This window comes from Hemitrygon akajei, chromosome 5, assembly GCF_048418815.1.
Source record: "Hemitrygon akajei chromosome 5, sHemAka1.3, whole genome shotgun sequence".
Lineage (NCBI taxonomy): Eukaryota > Metazoa > Chordata > Chondrichthyes > Myliobatiformes > Dasyatidae > Hemitrygon > Hemitrygon akajei.
Genome location: NC_133128.1, coordinates 17,641,488 through 17,667,319, shown reverse-complemented (window position 1 = coordinate 17,667,319; position 25,832 = coordinate 17,641,488). Strand labels below are relative to the sequence as shown.

Here is a 25,832-nt window from a genome sequence, read left to right as displayed (position 1 = left end):
TTGATGAGGGTCAGGGGGCATGCCAAATTTCCTTGCCTCCTAAAGGGTGCTTGAAGGAAGGGAAAAATTCCAGAAAAAAGCAATTAAAACGTATGATTCCTGGGATACTACAGACTAGTTGGATTAAAAATGTGCAGCAGAGTTCCACAAGTAGTGTAATAGTTTACATCTGATTTTGAACAAGAACAGATGCTGAAGGTTTTGTATTTCCCTTCAGGGAAGGGAACTCACAGAACTACATACGTTTGTTAGCTGAAGCCTGAGAGCAGGTTATCCAATCTCCTTGGTGATTACTGTGGCTACAAATCTCTAAATAAAGAAGAGACCAAAACACACAGAAGTATGGAGGGAAGAACAGTGAACAGAAGCTCTAAGTGGAAGAGTTTTATAGACTTTTTCTTTGATTATTTTTAATTACTTTTAATGTGTCTAATTTACGCATTATTTGCCTCAAAGTCTTTTCTATATTTCTATAAGGACTTTTAACTCCCTCTTCATCTGATCTTTCCAGAAGCTCTGACTCTCCCTCCGATTCGCTATCACTTTCAGTTGCAGTGGTAGCTGGGCTTTGTAGTTTTTGTTGCTCCCGTTTGCGCATGCTCCATCCTTCGCGTTTGCGCAGTTCACGATGGTCTTTTCCTTTAGAAATGGCCAATGTTGCCGCAGTCTCCTGTTCCGTATCGCCGGTGGTATAATGTACCTGAGACCGCGGTTCCTCGGTAGACATGGGCCTTGTTCTTGTTCCAACTTGCGTAGTCTTCCCGGTATTAGTTTTCTTCATCTTCCTTCCTTGAGGCATAGCTTGACACAATCCGGAGTAGTTTATAAGTAACTTTTAGAAAGTATTGACTAACTTTTCTTCATTTAGACATTAATTTATTAACTTTTTACGGGAGAGCTGGGTTCCAGCGTCTCGATCCTACGTCATCACGTGACGTCCCCCACTTTTTCTTTGTTTGATTTTTAATCAATCGTGTATTTTAAGACGTTAGAAAACATGAGTTATTGAAGTGGAATTCTGCATCACTAGAGTCATTGTCAAATTGCATGGAAGCAGACTTTTCTGCCCAACTGGTCCATGATAATTAAGATTCCCATCTGAGCTACTCCAATTTGCCCACGTTTGGCCCGATCCCTCTTGACCTTTCGTATCCATATAACTGTCCAAGTGTTGTTAATGTACTTGCTTAAACCACTTACTCATTCCATATACCCACTAACCCACTTCTCCACACTCCCAACCAGCACAATTTTATCATTTCCTGTCAGTCACCATGTAAAACCCTGAGATTCATTTTCTTGTTGGCATACTCAATAAAGCCATAATAGAATAATAACTATAATGGAATCAATAAAAGACTGCACCAACTTGGGTCCTGTGTACTGGAAATGGCATTAAATAACATTGAACTTTGAATATTGACCACCCTCTGGGTGGACAAGTTGCACCTCTGGTTCATATTAAAGCTCTTCCCTCACATTAACCCTATGCTCTCTAGTTCTTGATTCCCTAATCCTCTAAAACCCTCTGAGACTGTGCATTCACCCTATCGTAAACCTCTCATGATTTTTATAAACCTCTAAGATCAAATTTATTATCAAAGTATATACAACATATACAATCTTGAGATTCAGCTTCTTGCAGGCTGCCACAAATCAAACACAATAGAATCCATGAAAAACCACACACAACAAAGACTGACAAACATCCAATGTGCAAAAAAGGACAAATCATGCAAATAATTTTAAAAAGCATACAATTAATACATAGAACATGCTCGGCAGAGTCCCCAGAAGTGTCCACCGTTGTGGGGGTCAATTCTGTGCTGAGGCAGGTAAAGCTGGTCCACGAACCCAGTGGTTGCAGGGCAACAACTGCTCCCAAACCTAGCGGCAGGGATCCAAGCCTTCTGCACCTTCTGCCCGGTGGTAGTATCGAGCGGAAACGGGACGTACTCAGGTGGAGAATCTTAATGGGGACAGAGCAGTGTGCTGAACACTGATTCATCTTCTGTTCTCAAGCCTCAATATTTTAATCTGCTTGATATCTGCCACAGCAATGGCTGCACTGCCATTGCCGACCTTCATCTTCAAGATGCCATACCTATATTTGCGAGAGTCAAGTTTGCCAAATAGTTTAGGAGGTCGCAAAATCTGTAGTTCGTTTTTCAATGTTTCAAAACTACATTTTTTGAAGGGAAATTACAGATTGCAAATTGAAGTATATCTAGTAGTTCTGTGAGCTGCCCATAAAATGTTGCCGTATATCGCCAGTGCCAACTTGGCAGTGCCGGATCACCCCTCATTCTCCGATGCTCCAATAAAGAATCCCCGAACTGCTCATCCTCTCTCCGTTACTGTGCCCCTTCAAGTCCTGGCAACATCCATGTAACTCTCTTCTGCACTCTCTCTAGCTTAATGGCATCTTTCCCATGAAAGGATGATCAAAACAGAACACTATTCCAAATTCACCCTCTCTGACATCATGTTACTACTGGAACATAAGAACCCAACTTCTATTCTCAGTGCCCTGACTAATGAAGGGCAGAATGCCAAAAGCTGCCTTTACCATACTTTCTACCTATGATGACACTTTCAGAGGGCGATGTACTTGTACCCATAGGTCCATTTGTTCTACAACACTTCCCGGGACCCTGCCATTCACTGTGGAAAGTCCTACCTACATTTGACTTACTAAAACACAACACCTCACACTTTCCTAAACTAATCTCCATTTGCCATTCCTTGGCCCACTTATTCAGCAGATCAAGATCCTCCTCCGTAATCCTGATAACCATCTTCACTAACAACGATGCCACCTAATTTAGTGTCATATGCAAAGTTAACTGGTAGCTAGTGTAACCAAAAACAAAAAGAGTTCATGTGGCTAGTTCACTAAAAGGTGAACCAAAACCTGAGGATGTGTGGGTTAATGGCTGTTGTAAGTTGCACTTCATGTAGGTGAGTCTAGGGCGGTTGAAATGAATGTGGGGGAAAGTAAATGAGAGTGTAGGATTGGTGTTTGATGGTAGTCATGGACATGATATGCTAAATTACACTGATAGTTTTTAAAAAAGTTTTATGATAAGTTGTGAGTTTGAAATAAAGTGCTACAATCTAAGGACATTGCAACTTCAGAACAAAATAACAGACAAGGCAGATGTGAAAAATGTGCGACTGTTAAGCTTTTGCTTTGTTTTTTACTCAGTGTGGATTCTACTTCAGAAAGCCCGCCCAGCCTGAAGAGAATGAGCACCCCACCATCAAAAGTCATTGCTTCACAGGGAGATGGTAAGTATATATGTATCTAACATGTACAGTTCAAAGACTGATACAGTTTTACCCATTTAAGTTTGTGGACCTCTTGGTGTTGCCATTAGAATAAAGTAATACTGCAAGTTTTAAGGTGATTGTTCTTTCAGTAAGCTCTTCATATAAATGTGAAAGGTATTACTGGAAATAATTGTCAAAATAGTACCTATCATTATTTCTTTACTTTTAAATTCTTAAAATTAAAACCAGTGTTAAAACATTTTGTTTGTAAGGTCGAAACTGGTCAAAACGTTAATTTCAATGTTAAATAACCCTTGTAACTTAGTACAAAGCATAAATGTTATATCCTTGTTTCTCAAATCAGTAACTGCTATGACTTATAAAGTTATTGTACATAAAAGATCAGATGTTTCTTGTAGCCAGTGCGCTAGTTTAACTGGTCACATGACTTATTAAGAACTAAATTTTTAAACTCTGTCTGCTGGAAGCATCAAAAAAGCTTTAAAATTAAGCTGAAATTGCAATGATTTTAAAATTATATAGTATGTAGAGAGAAAACTATTTAACATGTACTTTAGAACAACTGGGGTCACGGCTTCACTTCATTTTCCTCTTGGCTAAGCTAGAAACTAACAAAGTTTGTTTCAGCAGTGACTGTTACCAATCAAAATTTTGTGGCAAGTATTTAAGGATTTACAAGTCCAGAGCCCAAAGAAAATGCTATGGAAATAAGTTGGTTCTTTATCAGCTCTGTGTGAAATGTTTAGCATCTGTAAAACAGTTTAAATGTTAACTTCAGTGCAGTACTAACATCTCGACTACATTACAAATATATAGATTTTATTCCCTCTGGCTTCAGTCTTCATTGCAGTCATAATGGTCTTCAAGTCCAAAATCAAATTTTGCACTTAAAATTTAAATGCTTAAATACTTAAAAGCACTTTGGAAATACTTGGAAGTATTAACTTAAGTGCCATTTTATAAAAAATTAATAATTTTCTGGTTGGAGTTTCACTCCACAAGTCCAACATTCTGTAGTTCCAAAGCTTTGCCTTTGCAGCCATTATATTTATACTCTATTCATTATACATGTTACTTAACTTCTATCGCCTTTTAGTGTCAAACGCTATTATCAAATAGATGTTAATTTGATTTCTATTACTTCTGCTTAGCATAGTATATTTAGCCTATTGAGTCTGTTTGCTTATTTGTTTATTTGCATCATTTATATTTTGATTATCCCTTTTAATCTATCACATGTTAAATATTTAATTCAAGTACTAGAATTTTTATTCCTCAAGCTTTGATGGACTTCCCATTATATTTAATTTGGTCACTCATGATTTTCCCCATTATGGAACTCAATAAATGAGCAGTATTTATAGGTACTGAGATAAACTGAGCAATCTGATATAGACACAATTCAACTCTTTTCCCCTTAGGATGAATAAATCTGTAAATGTTGAAGCAGTGGCCCCCTCTCAAAAGATGACAAAGGGCAGCGTTGACTGGCCTTGATTCTTGCCAAACTGTACTAAGTTGAGTGTGTCCCACCAGGAGAGAGTATGCACTCCTGGGTCAGATGTCTGTAGTGTGACGTTCTCAGTTACTTGCATTGAACATGTCAAACCTCTAGCTTTTAAAATTGGTCCAACTCCTGGCTGCTCAGAAAAGTATGCTTCTTGTGATTAAGCAAGCTCGTTGTATTTGAGGGAGCATGTTGTTAGACATCACTGTCTGGAAATAATTTTACAAAGTGTAATTCAAATGTAATAAACGAAAGTTGCTTATTTGCAGTTCTAACACAAATAGATTTTGTTGTAGTACAAAATGAACAATTTGGAATGTAAATAGCCGATTTATGGAAAGTGACCCCTCCTCAAAACAAGTTCAATAAAAATTGAATGCTCACAGAATACAATGCAGTTTAGCTTCCGTGGTCACTAAAGTGTAAATGTCCTTGAATCAAATTCTAATATATTGGGTGTATTTTAATTTATTTCTATCAGGTTTACTGATTTGTTGTTCTTGTTTTTTATATTGCTAGCTGTAATGTTGTATTGCTTGTCGCTACATGTCATTGCTATTTTTGCTCATTTCTGTGCATCACTTTGACTCTAGTTGTCACTTTACTTTATCATGCTGTACTGTTCTTTCTTTGTTTTCTGGTGTCCACTATAGCACAGTGCAGGGAGGAGGCTCCTCCGCCTCGACCTCCCTCTCTCCCAAGGAAAGGTACAGTAATTATCTCACTGCCACTTCTAATGAACCAATCATACTTTAATAGCTCACATAAAATCTGATTTAAAATGTTCCAGTCAGAAATATTGCATGGGGAAGGAAGTCAATTATGCTCTTTATTAAGTATGGATACAATGCAAAATTTGGGAATTGTAGCCTTTTTTAATGAGGAATATATCTCATCATCTGGACTCTGTTTAAAAACATTTTTAACAAATTGCTGAAGTTGTGTTTTGTGGTACTGGATTGATAATTGCTGCTTCAAACAATGAGCGCTGATCTTATTTGGGTGTCAGTTTAGTGTATGCATTTAATCTAGTTAAAATAACACATAACATTTAATCTAGCTAAAATAACATTCATTTCATTCATCCGTATAGATCTCTTCAAACACTGTTTTTCTTTAGATTTTCTCGAGCCTTTTATTCTTGCTGCACTGTGGCTTTGTGAATGCCTACCTTCTGTGGATGGGTGAGCCCTGGTCTGGACATCCTGCTCACTTAAGGAAGGTGAAGCATCTTGTATAGCCTCTCCTTTCCAGGTGTAGCGATCACCTCAGGACCACTGTTGGGCTCATTCTCATAATGGCCTCTCCTACACTACTGTGCCTATAGCAACCCCTTCATGTGGTGTCCCTGTTCTTACTAAGTCTACTTTGTCATGACATGACAGTGTCCAGCGGTATAACTGGGTGGGTAGGGTGGGCTCATCAGCCTTGGTTAGCAGCCAGCCGAGGAGAAGGACAGCTCCAATTCCAAACCTGGTTAGATGCAACTCGTTATTAGCCTCACTTGGCATTCTGTCTAAGAGGAAATGGAGAACTCCAATACTCAACCTGCAGTAGTCACAGCTTGCTGTGCCATTGTGGAACATCCCCCGCCTAAAGAGTGGAATCGGTCCATGTGCACCGATCCTCACTATAAACTATAAAAAAGGCGGGAAGAAAAGTCTTACAGAGATGGAGTTCCCTCCTGATCTTTGCAAGCGAAGCACCAGCCAACCGCCTTCTTGGTACTTCATCCCCACTATTTAGTAAAATGTAGAAAATGATCATGGGCAGATTATTTGTTCCTGGATTGGTCATAAGATCATAAAAAATTCCAAATATACCTGTAAAGAAATCCACACAGTTACTGTTCTATAAATGTGGAATGCATGTCATACCCTGAAAGGGCAAAACCTGATTAACTGAGTTAGACTGCCTAGGCACAGGTTGGCAACTACCTAGGCTTCAGAATCTCCAGTAGACCATCCACTGTGTGTAACAAAAATAACATTGATCCACTACTGTTACTACACTGATAATCCAGAGGTTACATTACTGTGAGAATCTAGCTTCAATTCTCATTAATGGCAATTATGGAATTTGAATATTTCCTTTTTTGTAAAGGGAATAAGTGCTCCAGTATCATTAATAATGACCATAAGACATGGGAGCAGAATTAGTCCATTCAGCCCATCAAGTTTGCTCTGCCATTTGATCATGGCTCATGTATTTTATCCCGTAATACCATTCTCCTGCCTTCTCCTGGTAACCTTTGACATCCTTACCAATCAAGAATCTGTAAACCTCTGCTTTGAATATACTCAGTGACTTGGCCTCCATGGCCATCTGTGGCAATGGATTTCACAGATTCACCACCGTCTGGCGAAAGAAATTCCTCCTCATCTCTGTTCTATAGGGTCATCCTTCTATATACTGAGGCTGTGCCCAACAGTTCTAGACTCTCCCATTATTGGAAACATCCTCTCCACATCTACTCTTTGTAGGTTTTGAAATATTCAGTGAGAGCCTCCCTTATGCTTCTAAACTACAGTGAATACAGGCTCAGAGCCATCTCTCACTCTTCATACATTAACCCTTTCATTCCTAGGATCATTCTCATGAACTTCCTCTGGACACTCTCCAATGTTCAGAAAATATTGAAGTTAAGTTGCCTCCCAACAAAATGCCCTAATGCTCTATGATCAAATGAACCTGTTTCTTCTCTGCCTTCTCATTTCCTCAAAAAGAAATTTCTTTCTTAATCAATAGCCCACACTGTGCCCTACTTGTCAGCCAAAACTGATTCCAAAGAAACTATGCTATGAGAATATTGACCAGTTTCAGCTTTCTAACTTGTTCACAGGATGGTGGTCCTCACCAGCAAGTCCAGCATTTGTATCTTATTCCAGATTGTCCTTTCAGTATTGATGAGTTGCCACCTTGAATCATTGTAGACCTTCAGTTGAAGCTACTTTCACAGTGTTATCAGTTCAGAACTTCGACAGTTTAGATCCAGAGCAATAAAGGACAAGTGGTTTTCAAGTTGGAGGATGATGTATAGCCTGGAGAGAGAGCTCTGGGTTGTGGTGTTCACTCTTGTCCTTGGCAGTAGGTGTCATGGATTTGGGAGATGCTAATAGAGTGGCCTTGTGAGTAGCTTCACTACATTTTGGAGGCTGACTACACAACATCTGCGAGTATTGGTGGTGGATCCGGTGAAAGTTTTGAGTGGTAATATTGCACTAATCAGTTGGTTTCCTTTATCTTGGATCATCTTGAGCGACATGAAAGTTGTTGGGGGTGCATTCACCTAGCCAGTAAAGAATACGCCAATGCTGATTTTTACCTTTGAGAGACAACAGGTGAAGTGACTCACATAAAGTGCCTTTTGAGGTCAGCAATCATTGTGACTGTAATTCTTTTTCTGGATAGGAGTGAAACCTTTTTCTGAGACACAAGTAGAACAAGTTTCCAGTGCTCACTGTTTAATATAAAAAAATATGCAGGAAAAAATCCTTTTCCAAACAAAGTTCTGATGATGAGTGATTTAAGGCTATTGAAATTATAATACCAAAGTAAATTAATTTACTTGCATATTTGATTTATGAGAATTGTATATTTGATATTTGGGAGTTGGTCTAATAAAAAATAATTTGTGAAGGCACTTGAATTAAGTAAATTCGATTCTTGTAACACTAGCTGATGGATTAAGATTTGGTCACAGTATTATCCTAATCCTTTGAAATTATTTTTTCACAAAAAAAGCTGAAAGTGGTTTTCGAAATATAATATTCCATACTCCTTTTGCCAGCTCTCATTAAAAGCAGTTTAATTTCTGGGTATTTGGCAAGAGTCTCCATTCTCTTATAGAATGGTTCTAGAAAGTCTGTGAACACTGTAGAATTTTCTGTTTCTGAATAAATATGACCTGAAATGTGATCAGATCTTCATGTAAGTCTTAAAAGTAGATGAAGAGAACCCAATTAAATAAATAACACAGAAAACATTATACTTCATTTATTGAGAAAAGTGATCCAATATTGCATATATTTGTCGGGAAAAGTATGTGAACCTCTGCTTTCAGTACTGGCGTGATTTCCCCTTTATACAACAATAATTCAGATTCAGTTTATTGTCATTTATAAACCTCAAATACAATGCAGTTTAAAAAATGAGACAACGTTCTCCGGAATGATATCACGAAAAAGCACAAAACAGACCACACAAGAAAAACCACATAATGTTTGGTAATCCCCAATCCAGAGTCCAGAGAGGCTGCTGCGTATTGATATCACGTTACCGTCTTAGCACGTTCCCCGGAAAGGAACTACAAACCCAACAGACAAACCTAAAGCTACAAGACCTACACAAAACCATATAGTTATAGTTAACATATAGTTTCAACAGTGCAGACAATACCATAATTGATAAAAGACTAACTGACAAAGACCACATAATTATAACACATAGTTTCAACAGTGCAAAGCAATACCGCAATCTGATAAAGAGCAGTCCATGGCATGGTTTAAAAGAAAGTCTCAAAGTCCCGACAGCCCATCATCTCACGCAGACGGTAGAAGGAAGAAAAACTCTTCCTGCCATGAACCTCCAGCGCCGCAGCTTGCCGATACAGCACTTTGGGAGTTCCGACCACAGCCAACTCAGAGTCCATCCGAAAACTTCGAGCCTCCAACCAGTCCTCCGAGCGCCATCTCTGCCGAGCGCTTCGACCCCGGCACCGGCTGCCAAGCAACAGGCAAAGCTGAGGATTCGGGGCCTTCCTTCTGGAGATTTTTTCCGATCGCACAGTAGCAGCGGCAGCGAAACAACAGGCATTTCAAAAGTTTCACCAGATGTTCCTCCGTGCTTCACACATCCATCTCCATCAAATCAGGATTGTACATGGCCCCTACTTACAGATAACAAATATTCATTCCTGGAGTGGCCGCTATGCGCTGCGTCGTGCCGCCATCTTGCAATAACTTCAAGCGTTTCCGGTAACTTGATCAGTCCTACACATTGGCTTGGAAATTTAGGCCATTCCTCCTTACAAAACTGCTTCAACTCGAAGATGTTATAATCATATAACAATTACAGCACGGAAACAGGCCATCTCGGCCCTTCTAGTCCGCGCCTGTTGATGGGCTTCCTTGCATGAATTGCTTCCTTCAGGTCCTTCCACAACATTTCTATAGGATTAAGGTCAGGACTTGACTCAGCCTTTCCAAAACATGAGTTTTCTTCTTTTTAAACTATTCTGATGTTGATTTACTCTTGTCTTTCAGATAATTATCTCATTGCAATATCCAAGTTCTATTAAGCTTTAGGTGACAGACTGCTACTCTGACATTCTCCTGTTAAATGACTTGATACAATTTTAAATTGATTGTTCTCTCATCAATTACAAACTGTCCAGGCCCTGAGGCAGTGAAGCAGCCCATACCATGTTGTTCCTTCCACCATGCTTCACAGTTGTGAGGTTTTGGTGTTGATGTGCAGTGCCCTGTTTCCTCCAAACATAACAATGTGCATGTCTGCCAAAAAGTTCAACTTTTGTCTCAACTGTCCACAGAGCATTGTCCCAGAAGTGTTGTATAACATCCAGGTGGTCTTTTGCAAACTTGAGATGTGCAGCAATGTTTGTTTGGGTTGTTTCAAGAGCAGTGGTTTCCTCCGTGGTGTTCTTCCATGAACAACATTCTTGTTCAGTGTTTTTCTTATAGTGGGCACATGAACAGAGACTTTAGCAAGTTTTAGAGATTTTTGCGGGCCTTTTGCTGTTATCCTTGGGTTCTTTTTCACCTCACTCAGCTTTGCAGGATGCCCACTCCAAGGGAGAGAAGCAACAGTACTGAGTTTCCTCCATTTGTAGACTATTTCTAGTACTATGGACTGATGAACACTCAGGTCTTTAGAAATGCTTTTGTAGCCTTTTTCAGCTGTTTTGATCGAGGCGCACATAAACAGATCTTTCTTGAGAAGAGCAGACTCTGTCTGTAACCTGCCTTCGTGTGTCTTTTTTATAGGGCAGGATACCTCTACAACCCATACCGCAAATCTCATCTCATTGATTGCATCACCTGACTCCAATAACTTTTGTAGAAGGCATTACCACAGAGGTTCACATACTTTTTTCAACAAATACATGTAATTTTGGACATTCTTTCTCAATAATAAATGAACAAGTATAATGGTTTTGTATTATTTATTTAATTGGGTTCTCTATCTAGTTATAGGACTTGCTTGAAGATCTGATCACGTTTTAGGTCATATTTGTGCAGAAATGGAGAAAATTCTACAGGATTCACAAACTTTTTAACACTATTGTGTATGTTCTCATCGAGCTGTGGATAGTCCCTTCAGAATTGCCAATTGCCTTTATCGAAATAGCCATATTAAACCTTGGTCATTGGTTACCTGTTAGCAATTTGACAATAGAAGCCATTATAATTAGCTATTCCGGCAACTGGTGTTCACACGCAGGTGGGGTTTGCGACATGTTTAAGGAAATGTGAAAACAAACTAGTTTTCTACTTTCTGAACAATTCTGTCTCCCAAATTGGAGACTGAACCTTGTTTGAAATGACTGGACTGTCAAGTATAAATACAGCTGTTTCAGCACATTGTTTATATAAAATCAGATTTAGTTTTATTTTCAACTGTAGATAATCTATTTCCTCTTTTCCCTTTCCAAATTTACCCTAACTTCCAATCAAAAGGATACTGCAGTTAAATGCTGTATCTTTAGAATTCCATTGGAAATCTGAGTGCTGGATAATCATAGGGAGATCATCTGCCTCTTGATAGCAATATCATTGTGAGACATAATCTTTGCTTAATGCATTTTATGTATGTTCTTTTACACAATCAAATCATAACGGTCTTTATTCATTCAGATTCCAACTTGAGGGTGCCTTGTGCTTCAGAGACGCTCTCTGCTGCTTCGAGTGGAGAAGGTAACTAGAATCTTCGACTTATATAAAAAAAACTCAAAGCTTATCTTTCAGTGCAATATTCAAACAACATTACAGCTGTGTGTATGTCTTGTTTGAAATGCTATGATGCTGATTGACTCCTAATATACACTCAGTAGCCACTTCATTAGGTACATCTCACTAATGCCAATCACGTGGCAGCAACTCAGTGCATAAAAGTGTGCAGACATGGTCAAGAAGTTCAGTTGTTCAGACCAAACATTAGAATGGGGAAGAAATGACTTTGACTGTGGAATGATTGTTGGTGCCAAACGGGCTGGTTTCAGTGACTGCTGATCTGCTAGGATTTTCATGCACAACTGTCTTTAGAGTTAACAAAAAAAAAGCATCAAGTGAGTGACAGTTCTGTGAGTGAAAATGCCTTGTCAATGAGAGAAGTCAGAGGAGAGTGCTGTTACAACAGTGATGTGCAGAAGAGTATCTCTAATAGTACAACATATCAAGCCTTGAAGTGGATAAGCTACAGCAGCAGACAACCACATTTGGTTCCAACCCTATGCCTAAATAAAGAGGCCACTGAGTGTATTTTGTGTTGTGGTTATTTTTGCTTTTGGTAAAACACCTTTTGGTTATTATAATTTTATTGTAGAAAATATAGAATAATTTTGCATACGTGATTGTATTGAGAACTAAACACCAAATCAATTAATCTTGATAAATTTGCAGAACAATTTGGAAATTACAAGATATGCCAGTAACTAATAAGACATTTGTTTTAATTGTACTGCATTTAATTTTGAATTTTCAATCTTGATGAAGGATCTAGGCCTGAAACATTGACTGTTTATTCCCCTCCTTAAATGTTGGCTTGACTTGCTGAGTTTCTTCAGCTTTTTGTGTGCATTGCTCAAGATTTGCAACATCTGCAGAATCTCTTGTATTTATATTTTTGAATTTTGTGTTTTAATTGTCACTCATGCATTCTGAAGAACTTCAGCTTGACAATTCCTAAGAATGTTTTGCATAATAATGATGCAAAAGAGGAGTTGGAATTTTTAACTCCCAAAGAGATTGTACATTATAGTGGATTCCAGTTAACTGTGACACACCAGGACCAATACATTTTTGCCCAATTAAGCAGTTGCCCTAGTTAGCCAAAGTTTTGTGGAAATAATTAAAAGGTATAAAAAAGACAAAACTATTGTTTAACTGAAAAACAGAACAAATTAGAACACTACCAATACTACTACAGCACTATAAATCTGTGCATTAGTACCTAATAGTTATCGGCCAAGGAATTCACCCAATGTATGCTGCCGTGTTCTTTTGATTGACTGTAAATGAACAAAATCAGTTCAGACTCTTATGGTAATTTTTTTGGCTAGTGTCAAATCTTTTCGTTGTGTCTTGGCAAAGTTCTGAACTTATTAAAAGTCAAAATAAAAAGCAAAATTACAAAAGTCACCTGTTTGAATTGGCGCCCATCAGCCCAAATGGAATTTATAGGTCACTTGAACATAGCACAAGCACATGCAGCTGACTCTTTAAAAACTGTTCACTCCAAGCATGGTGTAATGTCTAACGACCACACAGGTACACGTGATTGATGCTAGTTAGAAACTGTTCAGCAATGGTCTCCTGTCCAATTAAGTGGCATAGTGTCCCAAATAAATGCTAGCTATTTTTTTGTTCTTTAAGATTTGTTCCAAATTAGTGGCTTCCTCGATTAACTAGAATCCACTGCAATAATTTTTGCAGTATCGTGCACAAATTTCTAAGATTCATTTTGTTTGGTCGAATAGCTCCACTATACACATGCATTTATTGCTTGGTAGAAAATTGAGCTCTCATCGCGACCCACAGCTGAAATGCAGAACCCAGCTTACACTTGGACAGATTGCTCCAGATTTAGAAGTACGAGAATATGCTGTGCTTTAATTTTTGCTATCTACTGTAGGTATGTTTGATGAGATAGTTTGCCTTGACTGAAATTAAACTTTATAAGTTAAGCCCTTTTGGCACTTATTAACACTCATTCAGGAACCTGAGTAAAAGGAAAAGGACTTGAAAATAAAGGCATGTTACTTTAACGGTTGAATTAAAATAACAAATGAAATCACCTTCTCTTGTCAATTGATTACTTTTTCTGTTCGCTGTTGAAGCTACTTGTAATTATCAAAATTTAAAATTTTTGAAAATGGATATCTAAATTTCAACTCATTTCTTCAGCAATGATGGTGGCATAATACAAATTGCTTCTTTTAAAGTTGGAGCATAATTTTGGAGTCCCATTCTGCATTTCTCATGACCCAAATATTCAATTTGCTGAAAAGAAACCAAGTATTTGTGCAAAAAGAAAGGTTAATTTGAATCTTGGTTCTTGTTAAGTATCCCTAAATTTTTGCTATAATTATGAACTGTGTAGGAGCTTAAGAATTGGTCTAAGTGTAGCTAAAATCTATGGTCCAGTGAACACTTATAGCAATTTAAATTGCATTGCTTCACAGCGAATCAGAACAATATGATTTTAAATTAATACATAGTTCATTTTTAATTGTGTGATGAATTTGGTTCTATTAGTTGTGAATATGTAATGTGAAAACTGCTGCACTAAGATGCTGTCTTGTGTTTAGCACTACAGTTCCTTAATATTTAGGAGATGCTAGCCAAGCATAATAGGCATAATAAGGGGATGGATGGAGTTTAATATCTCAGAAAATTGTGAAGTGCTTTAATTGGACATATGTTTTAAAAAGTTAATATCTATTTCAATAAATTTTAACCTTGAAGAATTCTGGTTAGCTTGAACAACCAATGGGGAAAAAGTTAATAAGAGAAAGTGATTTCATTTAATTCAAATGTTAAAATGGCAAACCTTCATTTTCAAGTCTTTATTTTCACCTCCCTGTTAAAGATCCCCAACTATAGTATTCATTCCCCTTTCAACGCAAGTCTTGGAGTATTTATACTGGTCTCTTTTTTTTTGTACAGAATTTGTGGCTATGTACACGTATGAAAGTAATGAGCCTGGAGACTTGACTTATCAGCAAGGAGATGTGATTCTTGTGACAAAGAAAGACGGTGATTGGTGGACAGGTGTTGTAGGGGAAAAGGTGGGCGTTTTCCCATCTAACTACGTCAGACCAAAGGATTCTGAGGTAAATCATCTGTGTTGTCTGTTTACTTCCTTCATACATTTGGTGTAGGTTGTGCTGGCAAAGCCAATGTTAATTAGAAATGCCCTATTGTCCCAGAGAAGGTGGTCATAAAGTGTCATTTTGAACTGCTACAGTCCATGGGCATAAGTACACCCAGTAGAAGAATGGAGGTGGAAGTTTTCCAATCAGCTGACTGCCTTTTGTCTTTTGATGATAGATTCACAAGTTTAGGACTGAAGGTTGATGAATCATGAGTTGCAGCAGGAAACGCCATGTGTCAGTGCTGGAGTGGTGTCAAATGGAAAATGGGGTTCAGTCAGACATGTTGCTTTGATTTGCAATATGTTGAGTTCTTAATTATTGAGGGGTTTTTAAATTGGCTCAAGAATTGTAGCTATCTTTCTGTGTGGTTGGCATGACTCCAGCCGGGAGAGTTTTTTTTATATAGACGAAGACTCCAGTTTTAACTGTACTATTTGATGTCAAGTACAACCATCCACAACTTGCCTCCTGAAATTGATCTCTGGTCCACTGCTGAGCAAGGCTGTAATGGGAGTTGGAGTGAGTAGTTGTGGTGGAACCCAGACTGAGCAGTGGGGGAGGGATTACTGGTGAGAAGTTAATAATAGTTCTGGAGCAGCAAATATTCAGCATTATAGCTCAGACAATGCTAGGCACAACTTTGGTGTGTGGCTGTATCATTGTCATAAACTGAATTAGTCACTGGGTTGCATGACCATAGGGATCATAGGAGAAGGGTGAGTTGACAATTCTGTTTGAAGATGGTTGCAGCCACTTCAATTTTGTTTGTCTGAAGATGTCCTTAAAATAGGCTGTTAAATAACTGAAGAAGTGAAATGGCTTTTCTTTAATTTTACAAAACTGAGTTGCTTATTGAGAGAAATTACATTGTCTTCCTAACTTTCAATTAATCAAAATTTACCGTGAGATGGAGTTGAATTTTCTACATTGCTATTTGGAATGATTTCCAAATTATTGTAATTCAGATGTAAACTGATTCACAATTTCCAAAATACCCAATCTGAAAATCCCTGAAAAGTTGTAATGTATTTAGTCATTCAGTTCAGGGAGTAATTTGGTATGTTTCACTGTCATATTTTTAGTTAGGATAAATCAAAACCTGCTTGTTATTACAGTTTAAATATCTTGCTTGTTCAGTTATTAAGACTTGTGCTTTTCACACAGGGACCTGGACAAACGGGAAAAGGTGGAAGCCTTGGAAGAAAACCAGGTAAGTCTTTAACATATCCTGTTACATTAATAAACTTATCAGGAATTCTAGTAGATACTTGAGTTATCTTTTGGATATAGAATTTCATTTTTGAAAAAGCTGGCCTTTCTTTGACATCTACTTCATTTACATGCCTTGAGGAAATAGTTTTTTAAGCCAATGATAAATTTCTGATTTATCATCATCTGTGAAGGTTAATAAGATCTTCACACAGGCAATGAAGCAATGCAGGATATGACAAGAGACCATATTAAACCATGTTTTGTTTACTAAGGGAGAAATGAAGGCCAGCATTCTGCAAGAGTAATGTGCTCAGCTGTGCAAAAAGAATTATGTTGGAGAACCTGAAATTTTTGCAATTGACTAGTTCTTTCTTGATGATGGAGGAGTCTGCCAAAAAGCCCAGCTTGATGGTTCACTGACAATTATATCAAAACTTATTCCTTGATCTATGGAGAAAGGAAATCCAGATGTTGTGTCTTTCATTGCTTAAGCGCTGACATTTTCATCATGAGCACAACTGTAACATCTTTTGGCAATAAAGGTCAGGAAGTTGCAGAGGCAGTTGTTATTAATTTATTTATTTTGGTGTCAATTTGGTTGGATTGCTTAAGGAAAGTTGTGTTGGAACAGCATCGTGACTTTAAGTGATGGCATATGGAAAGTTTTATATGCTTGGTCCTTTTGGACCTGAAGTTCCCAAAGGTTTTCATCACTGGAGGACTCTTTGCATTGCTGATACAAATTGATTAGCAAATATATTACTATATCCAGGACTAACATGGTTCAGAAAGGCTTATTATCACTGGAAAATGTTGTGAAGTTTGTTTTACAATGGCAGCACAGTGAAATATATATATATAATAAAAGTTAAATAAGGAATTAAAAGTAAATAATGCAAAAAGAGAGCAAAATAGTGGTGTAGTGTTCATGGACCAATAGAAGTATGATGGCAGAGGGGAAGAAGCTGTTCCTGAAATGTTGAGGGTGAGTCTTAAGGCTCCTGTACCACCTCCCAATGATAGTAATGAGAAGAGGGCATATCCTGGGTGGAGGCAGTCCTTAATGATGGATGCCACTTCAAGAATATGTCCTCTGTGGTGGGGAGGCTAGTGCCTGTGGTGGAGCTGACTGAGTCTACAACCTTCTGAAGCTTTTTTTCTGATTCTGTTTTCAGGAGCTTCCATAGTAGGCAGTCATGCAACCAGTCAGAATGCTCTCCATGGTACATCTGTAGAAATTTGCTAGAATCTTTAGTGACATACCAAATTTTATTGAAGACAAAATGGATAGAACTTTCCTTTATTTGAATTTTGCATTTCCTGTGTTCACAGAAGTGTTTATCCTTTGGGGTTAATGGTACTGCAGTGTGAAGTCCTGACTACTAACTTATGAACTAAACTCCATAGAGCTTGTATTCATTCTGTATAAATAGTCTGATCAAACCAGGCATGTGCTGTTCAAAGGTATTGGAAACTAGGTATTCATATTTTTCCTCAGTAATCTTGTCCATTCCAGTTTTGATACCCAGTTCTTTTCGGGGTAAAATGGGAGGGGAAGTTGTCTCAGCTGCCTGCTTCTGAATCTGAGAAAATTACTTTGATGTTTCCATAGTCACTGATATGATCAAAATAAATCTTCTCAAACTCCTAATGAATTGTAGCCACTATCATGGCTTCTTCATAATTGCATCAATATGTTGGGCCGAGGATAAATCTTCAGAGATGTTAACACCCAGGAACTTGAAACTGTTCACTGTTTCCACTACTGATCCCTTGATGAGGGTTATTGTGTGTTCCCTCAGCTTCATGTGATTTAAGTTACTAATAGAATCGTCCGCTTGTGGGAATTGTAGTACTGTGCTGAGCAGTATTGGATACTTTGGTAGCTTTCAAGAATTGTTGAATATATAGAGAAACAAGGGGACTTGGTTGCTGCACCTCAGAATAACAACGTTGTACAGGTGCAGCATATTATGTCCAATAGTGTAAAACTAAATCTAGTTCAGTGAACCATGTCTTGTAGCTTCATACTGTTTATATCCTTTGACTTAGATTTTATATCCTGGAACTTTTTAAAAGAACTCAAGGACTTGTTGGCACCAAACATATGGTTCAACTTTTTTGTGATCAATATTTTAAGGCAAATGTTTAGGCATACCAACAACCCAGGTTCAATTCCCACTGCTGCTTGTAAGGAGTTTGTACGTTCTCCCTGTGACCGTATGGGTTTCCTCCAGGTGCTCCAATTTCCTCTCTCAGTACAAAGATGTACTGGTTGGTAGGTTAATTGGGCATTGTAAATTGTCCCATGATTAGGCTAGTATTAATTTAAGGGATTGCTGGGCGGCATGACTCAAAAGACCAAGAAGGTCTATTTCACCTGTATCCCAATACAGGTGGCCCCCGTTTTTTGAACGTTCGCTTTATGACAGCTCGCTGTTACGAAAGACCTACATTAGTACCGTAGATTCCGGATTATAAGCCGCTACTTTTTTCCCACATTTTGAACAGCTTTGAACTCTGCGGCCTATAATCCAGAGCGGCTAATACATGGTTTTTTTTCATGCCGCCTCGTAAACATTTTGCCTCGTAACAGTAGACCAATAAAATTGATGAGTAGTTCACAGAGGTCCAATGAAATTGTACGATAAATCAAGCGCACTTTCACAATTAAATTATTGTAAATCAGTCATTTGTACTCACCCTCATCAACATGGAAAATACTCGAAGAAAAGCAAGACCCGAGCGCGTCAGACCCGATTAGACCCGATCGCATTGCGCAAGCGCGTCAGACCCGATTAGACCCGATCGCATTGCGCAAGCGCATTAGACCCGATCGCATTGCACAAGCGCGTCAGACCCGATTAGACCCGATCGCATTGCGCAAGCGCATTAGACCCGATCGCATTGCGCAAGCGCGTCAGACCCGATTAGACCCGATCGCATTGCGCAAGTGCGTCAGACCCGATTAGACCCGAGCGAAAACGCTGCTTTTAAGTTAAAGTCGATCAATAACTTTTCCTGGTAGGCTGCAGTATATATATTTTTACCAGTCGCTAGGAGATATTGGAATGTTGTTCGTGCTGTTCAGTAAAAAAGTATATGCAACGTAATTTGTGTTACCGATACATATGTATATTTAAAAGTAGCGGTGCGGCCTAAAATCCGGTGCGGCCTTTACAATTAAAAAATTGATTTTATTTCTAAAATTAGAGCCTGCGGCTTTTAATCAGGTGCGCTCTGTAGTCCGGAATCTACGATACCTGTTTTCGCTAACCAAAGAGGATTTTCGCTTTTATGAAAAAAAGACGCCAGCTTTATACAGGTGTTTACCCCGAGAAAGACTACCATTACCATGAAGCCTTGTGCGGGCGATTGTGTGCATACGTGTGTAGGTGTGTACGTGCACATGTATGTACGTGCCGAATTTTTTTTCTCTCTCCAAATCGATTTTGGCTCGCTGTCTTCCCGATTTTTGATAAGTGAAACTACACCGTACATAACAATATTTCTATTTTATATAGGCTGTATATTTATCATATCATTCCTGCTTTTACTATATATTCGTGTTATTTTAGGTTTTATGTGTTATGTGGTTTGATTTGGTAGGTTATTTTTTCGGTTTGGGAACACTCAAAAAATTTTCCCATATAAATTAATGGTAATTGTTTCTTAGCTTTACAACATTTCGTCTTACAAATGGTTTCATAGGAACACTCTGCCTTCGGATAGCAGGGGAAACCTGTAAATAAATCACAAGATAAATTTTATAATTCACCCCATCCTCTCTCCCCAGATTGGATAAGGTGAGGTATACAACCTGCAAATGCTGACTTAATTTAAGCAAAAATATCACTACATATAGCATTTTTATTGGGAAAGGGTAACAAGGTTGATTAAGGGCATTTTTTTGTACCATTTGGCTCACTGGTCTTTCATTTTCCTTTTCCTTTTACAGAAATTGCACAGGTTATAGCTCCTTACACAGCAACTGGAGCTGAACAACTTACACTAGCACCTGGTCAGCTAATCCTCATCCGCAAGAGGAATGCTGGTGGATGGTGGGAAGGAGAACTTCAGGTAGGAAGTAGAGTTCTTCTGTAATTTATTTTTAAAATCTCATTATTGGAAGAGTGTGGAAGCTTAGAAAGAATGCAGGGTAAATCTACCAGAATACTGTTTGGATTAGAGAGCATGACATACAAGGAAAGGGCTTTTCACTTTGGAATAAAGGAAGATGAGGGGAGACTTGATAGCAGTGTATAAAATGATAAGCAGCAAAGATAGAGGGGTCATCCAGCATCTTTTATGAGCGGATATACTGTACTTTTAAGGTAATTGGAGGGAAGTATTGGGGGGGGGGGTTGTGTTAGATGGTAAGTGTAGAGGCAGATAAAGTAGGGACATTTAACAGATTCTTAGATAGGCACATGGATAAAAGAACAGTGGAGGGCTACGTGGGTGGGAAGGGTTAGATTATCTCAGAGTAGGTTAAAAGGTCAGAAAATTGTGGGCAGAATGGCCTTTCCTGCTCTATGAATTAGAGTTAGAAATTGGGAGGGGGCAAGTAATCATCTGCTGGAAGAGTTGCCATATCTTTTGGATTTCATTTTAACTGAGTCTGTGTGTTGCGGATAGCTTGGTCAATTGGTTGCAGTTTCTTTAGAACTGTGATAGAAATTTAAATAAATTGATATGCCCCAATTGTCAAATGCCATTTACAAAGCAGCTCCATCTTGTACTCTTGCAATTATGAATTCAACCTCTACCTGTTCCAAGCCTGAAGCTCTTGGCTGCATCTGCATGAGTTTGACTTGTTAGGGAAGAGATCTATTTTAAAAATATGTAGGAATTGTTAAGTACTTATGTGCACAGATTTCTCCTTGCAGTAAAATAGACTTATAGATGGGTAATGAGTTGCATAGAAATTTCTTAATTAAAATCAAAAGCATAATAATTCCTCCTTGATTTTTGGCTTCACTACCAACAATATGGTTCATCTGAATTCACTTCATTCTTGTGTTGTAGGCGCGAGGTAAGAAGCGGCAAATTGGATGGTTCCCTGCCAATTATGTGAAACTTCTGAGTCCTGGAACAAGTAAAAGTACTCCAACTGAAGCTGCAAAGCTCCCTGTAGCAACAAATGTCTGTAAGTCTATCTTGTTAATTATTGAAGCAATCAGTCATTATTTGTGACCACTGAGATTTGGTGTATGGCCTTCCTAGCTGTATTTATATTCAAGGCATACCTCGGTAATTGGTCTTTCCCTTTTCCTCTGAGGAGTCTCAGGATTTCGGAATCACATCAGCTTTATTATCTCTGACATATGCATGATGTTTCTTGCTTTGTGGCTTAAGACAGTGCAAAACATGAAAAAACATTGTTGTTACAATAAGGAATATAAACATTTCAATATGATGTGCAAAAAAAATAATAAGGTAGTGAATTCATTGTCTGTTCGGAAATCTGATGGCAGAGGGGAAGGAGCTGTTCCTAAAACACTGAGTGTGTTTCTTCAGACTCCTGTAGCTCTTCTGTGATGGTAATGTTGACGAGAGCATACCCTGAATGGTGAGGGTCCTTAATGATGGATACTGCCTATCAGCTGGCATAATTTACAAAATATTATAGTAGGTTGGTGACGTGTTCAGACTTTTTAATATAAAAATTAAGTTTTATATCATCTGCTTGATACACAAAGGCTTTTAATATGTTTTTCCAGTTATTGCAGAGTTTTGTGTTATTTATAGTGATATCTTGATTTACAGCATTTACTCAATAGTTGCTTCTTTATAAGGGATTCATGAACCATGTGTTTCATTTTATTCTTTGTCTCCCACAAGCATTCCAAAGGAAATGACTGTCACTCCTTAACCCACACAATCACCAGCACAATCCAGCCCACCCCCCCCAGTACCCCCGTTCCGAGGAAGTAATTGGATGGGAAACAGCATTGAAGCTTTACCACATGTTCATGTTAAGGTGTGGTGTTTTCCCAGTTTTCAGTCATTGTAACACATGGCTAGTAAGAAGATAATCCATTGGGATTTCTGCAGCTTGTGGTTTTATGTTGTAGAGTTTAAACAAGTTATAGTTGTATTGCATTGTTGACACGAAACCCTACCATGCTTTGCAGGAGTGAAACATCTTAAAGTACAACACTAAAGCAAAAAATGTGGCATATAATTAAAAATACCATACATTAAATTTAATGGATAAAAGATTGGTGGAGAAGCAGGGAATGTCAAAGTTAAAGGCTTCACCACTGAAGATGAAAGTTGAACTGTGACTAATTTCTATAGATGTGCAGTAGAGAGTACTGTATATTGACTGGCTGCATCACAGCCTAATATGCAAACACTAATACCCTGGAATGAAAAATCCTACAAAAGGTTGTGGATACAGTCCTGTCAATCATAGGTAACCCCTCCCCACCATTGAACACATCTGCAGCATTGTTGTAGGAAAGCAGATTCATTATCAGGGGCACCCACCACTCAAATCATGCTCTCTTCCCGCTGCTGCCATCAAGAAGGTACAGGAGCCTCAGGACTCACACCACCAGGTTCAGGGACAGTTATTACCAGTCAACCATCAAGCTCCTGAACCAGTGAGGATAACTTCAGTCAGCTTCACTTTCACTATCACTGACTGTTCCCATAATCTATGGATTCACTTTCAAGGACTGTCAGTCTCATGGTCTCAATATTTGTTACTTATTCATTATTATTATTATTTCTTTTTTTTCTTGCTTTTTGTAGTTGCTCACTCGTGGTCCACCCTGTTGATGTTGTCTTTCATTGGTTCTATATGGTGGTTAGATTTATTGAGCATGCCTACAAGAAAATGAACCTCAGGGTTGTATATGGTGACGTGTATGTACTCTGATAATAATCTTGAGTTGAACTTTGAATTTGAACTTTTGAGATGCTGGAAGGTCCTATTTTGAGGAACACAGACAGGGAGATACAGTAATGTTTGGAGTTACAATGAGATGTTTTGAAAATAATGCTGTAAGTTTCAAGTATGATGTTTTGTTTATCTAGGTATCAGGTCAGTTCAGCAAGTGGAAGATTTGATTAGTGGATGGAACTTAGTGTGAATTAGAACAGGTTTTGGATGATCTGGTGTACTACAGGTGAACTCGTGTTAATTTTCAGTTTTAACAGCTGACTCGAAAAAGATGTGCACTGTTGGTAACGTGAGATGCCACACCAGGAATGTAATGGAATACTTGTTGTTAAACAAGGGTATGAATGGAGGTTTTGGCACCACATGCTAGAGACTTGGGAGTGTTGGGTGATTTGATTTTTTTTTGAAAGTGAAAACGAATAGTGTTAGGGATGACATTGGTATGTAGGCTATTTATCTCCTGGTCACATTGCACTAATTTTGCCAATACTTCTCATTGTGCAGTTTCAGTATCCTACAGTAAATGACTTTCTGGAGGAACTCAGCAAGTCCACCATCTCTTTGGAGGGGATAAAACAGTCAGCGTTTTGGGCAGGAGAGTTGAGGAAGGTCTTAGACCAATATGTCAACTGATTATTCCCCTCCATAGATGCTACCTGGCTTGCTCAGTTCCTCCAGCATTTAGTGTGTGTTGTTGAAGATTTCCAGCATCTGCAGAATATTTACACAAATATTTCTGCAGAACTTTCTTCTTGATACCCATGTTACAAGGCACAAACGAGTCAAGTGATGGAATACTGTCCACTTGCCTGGAAGGTTGCAGTATCACAACTCAGAGCATCTAGTACAAAGATTGTTTGATTGGCAGCCCATCAGCCATCCTAAGCAATCATTCCCCTTAATTATTGGTGCAAAGTGACTACAAGAATACTGCCTTCAGGATGTTTTCTCCCACTTGCCCAGGCACACCCCAATGTGACCACCCAAGAAGGACAAATGCAATGACCTCAGGACATTCAGCATCCTACCTGGGAAACATGCTGGTGCTGCTTTGAATTTATGGAAATCCCCAAGCTAACAGGGTTCTGGAGATCTTCACCAGAAGGTCTACAACATTCCAGAGAGCACTTCATCGTCTTTCAAGGAAATTGGGGATTCATGATAAATTCTAAACTAGCCCAACTAGATGATCCTGGAAGAGGAATGAAGTTTGCAGTGGGGACTGGAGATGATGTTTTTTGTCTTCCCAACATTTAGCTGAAGAAAATGTTAGATCATTGTTGAATGTTGGGCAGCCTAAGACAGTTGAAGCAGTGGTAAGTGAGCAGTAATGAGGAAGTACAACTGGATGTTATCGGTGACTTTGTGCTTTGAGGTGGTACCCAAGGACAACACGTGGTTGAGAAATTACTGGAGCAAATGTGAATCCTCGGGACATGAAAGGACTGTGCCTTGAGAGAAGTGTTCGCAAATGATCCTCTTAATTCTGGATGCAGTCATGAAGATGTAGTACATCAAAATAGGTAATGGTGATGCATTTGAGAAGAATGGTGAGGATGGGAAAGACTTTAAACAAATTGAGAAATAAACTAGGGTTACAGAATGGGCTTGTAAGAATTATTTGAGTACAGTGCCTTTAGCAAACCAGGCGTGGTGATTAGAGTTCTGATAAGCGTAAGTGCAGATTTAGGAGGCAACATGTATTCTCCAGAACTTTGAAGGGGAAAGGGGTTAGAAATGGGGACAGAAGCATTGAGGCGTCAGAGGTTTTCTTTTGAGCATTGTGATGTTGGCTTATTTTAAAGTGCAAGGTGAAGTTCTTGAGAACAAGACATTGACAAAATTGGGTATCATTCGATGCTAGAGAAGTTGAAAAGAATTTCTGCTCATCTGGTTTTGTTGCAGAACTAGCAGTCTGTGGTCATAAGATAATGCAGGTTTCAATAAGTAATGAAATTATCCAGATTTCATAAAAATGGCTCTGAGTAATTTCTAAAAGAAGTGTAAATAGTTTAATTTACTGGCCATGAGTGCAATTGTTTCTCTCAGTTGGTTGATATGTTGGTTTAAATTTCCTCTGATTTCAGATTCAGGAAAAGTTCTTTTAGTTGAAATGTGTGATAAGAAATTGCTAATTTTGGCAGAAGAAATAAAAGATGTATTAATAGTAAACAATTGTAGCCTAAGTGCATGATTTGCAAAAGGTTGGTATATAAGTACTGCAAGTCAGTAGGTAAACTAACAATGTTATCATTTATTGTGAGGAGAATTAGTTGTACAAGTGAGTACTGTGGACAGTGTTGGTCTTCTAGATGGAATTTGATATGTTCAAAGCAGTTTTGGGAAGTTTTACAAGTCTGTACTGGATATGTATTAATTAAGAGGAAAGTTGGACTGGTTAGACTTGTTTCTGCTGGAGTTTGGAAGAGTGGGAGTAAGTTCATTGGAAATGTTAGATCCTGACTGGTCTTTTCATGGATATAGGGAGTGGACCTATAACTAAGGTCATTAGTTTTGGATCTTTAATTTTTGGAACTCTTTGCGTCTATCATCCTCAGGAAGAGAGACATAGAACATGGAACAGTACAGCACAGGAACTGGCCCTTTGGCCCACGATGTTATGGTGAACCAGCTAAAAAATAAATCAAAAACACCCAAAACCTAATTCCTGCTACCTACACAAAGTCCATATCCCTCCATCTTCCTCACATTCATGTGCCTATCAAAACATCTCTTAAAAGCCTGTAATGTATTTGCCTCTACCTCCACACCAGGCAGAACATTCCAGTTAT

The 25,832-nt window shown here is 38.5% G+C and overlaps 1 protein-coding gene across 4 annotated transcripts in view; it reads left to right on the top strand.

The window, feature by feature from the left end:
• The window catches only part of itsn1 (intersectin 1 (SH3 domain protein)), a 233,172-nt gene that overhangs the window by 138,654 nt on the left and 68,686 nt on the right, over positions 1–25,832 (top strand). For all 4 annotated transcript variants that reach the window (XM_073044892.1, XM_073044891.1, XM_073044890.1 and 1 more), the window contains 7 exons: positions 3,209–3,291; positions 5,455–5,508; positions 11,677–11,736; positions 14,707–14,873; positions 16,080–16,125; positions 20,086–20,207; positions 21,156–21,276. In XM_073044892.1, coding sequence (XP_072900993.1) covers positions 3,209–3,291; positions 5,455–5,508; positions 11,677–11,736; positions 14,707–14,873; positions 16,080–16,125; positions 20,086–20,207; positions 21,156–21,276 — 653 coding nt within the window. The remainder of the gene's footprint in view (positions 1–3,208; positions 3,292–5,454; positions 5,509–11,676; positions 11,737–14,706; positions 14,874–16,079; positions 16,126–20,085; positions 20,208–21,155; positions 21,277–25,832) is intronic.